At 59.4% G+C, this 2645-nt stretch overlaps 2 protein-coding genes across 2 annotated transcripts; one reads left to right on the forward strand and one right to left on the reverse strand.

Moving 5' to 3' along the window:
- Nucleotides 1-12: 12 nt before the first annotated feature.
- On the forward strand, nt 13-1328 carry SPRG_18123 (hypothetical protein; the record flags this gene model as incomplete). The annotated part of the gene is made up of 4 exons (XM_012357556.1): nt 13-419; nt 464-564; nt 612-1193; nt 1257-1328. Exons 1-4 carry the CDS (start codon nt 122-124, stop codon nt 1326-1328), a joined length of 1053 nt encoding a protein of 350 aa, XP_012212946.1. The 5' UTR covers nt 13-121.
- Nucleotides 1329-1415: 87 nt separating this feature from the next.
- On the reverse strand, nt 1416-1985 carry SPRG_18124 (hypothetical protein; the record flags this gene model as incomplete). Its single annotated transcript, XM_012357557.1, has 3 exons — nt 1416-1504; nt 1561-1711; nt 1758-1985. The coding sequence occupies 3 exons, from the start codon at nt 1983-1985 to the stop codon at nt 1416-1418; spliced, it is 468 nt and encodes a 155-aa protein (XP_012212947.1).
- Between the last annotated feature and the right edge of the window lie 660 nt (nt 1986-2645).

Consider the following 2645-nt stretch of genomic DNA (forward strand, 5'->3'; position numbering starts at 1 on the left):
GTACGCCAAAGCGCTCACCCACCTCACGGCCGACGCCGACGCCGCCCTTGCGCTCTCGCTCATCACATCCCATCATTTGTACGAGGACGGCCTCAAGCTCTTTTGCACGACGGGAACTCCGATGCGGCGGCAAATCCTCGTGGCGTACGGGTCGCATCAAGTGGCGACGGGCGCGTTTGCAAGCGCTGGCCACACGTTCCTCTCGGCGGTGCCGCCGGCGCTCGAGCTGGCCGTGGACGCGTTCCGAAAGGCGTCGGAATGGCGTCTTGCGATGAGCATCGCCGCCCGCATCGACACCTGCGATCTCGCGTCGCTCGCCTACGAGATGGCCGACGAGCTCTTGAATGCGATGGGAACGACGCGCAACCCGGTCGCGGCCGCCGAGCTGTACATCCACTATTGCCACGACGTGGACGAAGGTGCGTCGATGTCGTGTCCCACCCATCACGAGGCATCGATGTAGGCGTGGCCACGCTCGTGCAGGCGCGGGAGTGGGGCCTGGCGCTGCAAGCCGCGCAGCTCCACCAGCGACGGGACCTCATCGAGACCGAAGTCGAGCCGCTCGTACCTACCTTCTCGTTCTAGTACATCATCCTACCCAACGGCATTAGGTGCTGCAAGCCGCCGACGACATGGAGACTGACATTGGAGGACGATTTGCAACGTACAAGAAGCACTGGGTGCGGCTCACGACCTTGCGCGAGCAGATCCGGCTCTTCCGCCTCCACGGGATCGACGGCAAGACCAACGACGGCAACGGCTTGGACGACGGCGCGTCGAGTGCGGCGAGTGCCTTCTCCAACATGAGCATGAGCTCGGTCGGGAGCCACAACAGCAACCGCGACATTCGCTTCGGGACGTCGCTGAGCTTTGAGACATCGTCGCACAGCGCGACGACGAGTCCATTTTACGCGGCCATGAGCTCGACCGAGCCCACGAGCAGCTCGAAAGCAAAGAAGATGCCGCGCCGCTTTCGCCGCACGAAGATCCAAGAAGGCAGCGCGGACGAAGACGCGTACGTCGAGACGAGCCTGCGCGCCGCGATGCCGAATGCCGAGTTCCTCGCGGATCTGCGCCAGCTGCTCACGATGCTCGTGTACTTTGGCCATACGCCGAGAGCCCAAACCATCCAAGGGCAGCTCGATGCGTTTTTACATCACATTCAGACCCACGTCCCGCCCGCGCCAGTCCACGTACGTACATTGATATCCTCTTGGCGTCGGCGGATGTATATCGATATGGATGTCTGTGACTAGGGCGAGAGCACCGAGGTCGCGTGGGCCCGGCCGGACAACGCGACGTGGATGGTGGTGTCGCGACTGCTCTGAGGAGACATTGATGAGGAATGGCCGATGGCCGGTTGGCAGAAGGTCCTCAATACACTCTACTCATGTCTTTTTGATCCATGTCAACTCTTACTCGCGGAAGCGATCCAAGCAAAACTCCATGACGACGGCGAAGGCCGTGAAGCTCGCGGCGCCCTTGGCCGTGTTGGTGAGGAAGACTAGACAGCGCCCAAGGAGTTTAGAACTGAGAGACCTACATCGTACAAGGACGTACGCTTGGCGGGCTGCTGGCGCGCGGCCCAGGCGCCAAAGATTGCGCCCGACGACGACGCAGCGGTGATCGTATTGACGATGTCGTGCTTGGCCCGCTCGCGCTCAATGACGCACTCGATGCCGGCGTAGACGAGCCCCACGGATGCGAATTGCTATCTTTTCATGAGCCGATGTGCAAGCGAGGATACGATGCAGTACGCCAGAAAAGTAAATGCTGCGGTGGTAGCCGGCGAGGAAGCTCTTGCGAAAGCCATGGTAGAGCTGCTCGCGCATGGTCGAGCCAACGAGCTCGCCGTGCGCGCCTTCAAAGGTGCCGAGGAAGGTGCCGAGGCCAACGCCCATGACAATGCCCATGCCCGACGACATCATCGCATGCTTCACGCACGACTCGCGCGACTCGAGGATGAACTTGTTGACGGCCTCCATCCCGGGTATTGGCCGATTTCATTGGTCGACGGCGGCGACGAGGCTGTTCTTGACGTTAATTACTACGCACATTTTGTCAAGAAGTCAAGAATGCGCCGAGGAGCGTGCTTTCGCCTCACGAGCTGCTCGACGTCATGTCAACTTACTACCTACAAGTAGTCTTGCAGGCCGAAGAAACGACCTCATAGTATAGAATGCATTTCTTATTCGATGATGAGAGTGCTACCGGGTACATGACGTGGCAAACGCAGAGGCCTCCGTATGGCACATTTTGATTTTAAAGGGTTTCGAGCACTTTGTACTTGTCGAGCAAGACGGCAGAGACACGCCTCGACGGCCGAGGGCTGCTCTCGACATCCTCACGATAACGCAGACGCCTCGTCGCTTTTCTTCAAGGTGTCGTGCTGCCGATGTAGTGGAGCTTTGTTGTTGTTGAAGTGGGTCGTCTATTACAATAGATAAAACTATGCTAAATAAAATTGTCGGACTTTCTTCGTTGTGTGTACTCGGTTGAGGGACTTGGTTTAGGCAGGCGGAGGCAGGAGCGCGATCCGCGGGACGAGGTGACGTCGCGGCCACTCGTGTTGGGCGAGGAGCTGGAGAAGACGACGAAGAGCAGGCTGCTCGGGCTCTTGTACGAGGCTGTGGTGCACGTGCAGT

This window comes from Saprolegnia parasitica, assembly GCF_000151545.1.
Source record: "Saprolegnia parasitica CBS 223.65 unplaced genomic scaffold supercont2.991, whole genome shotgun sequence".
NCBI lineage: Eukaryota > Oomycota > Saprolegniomycetes > Saprolegniales > Saprolegniaceae > Saprolegnia > Saprolegnia parasitica.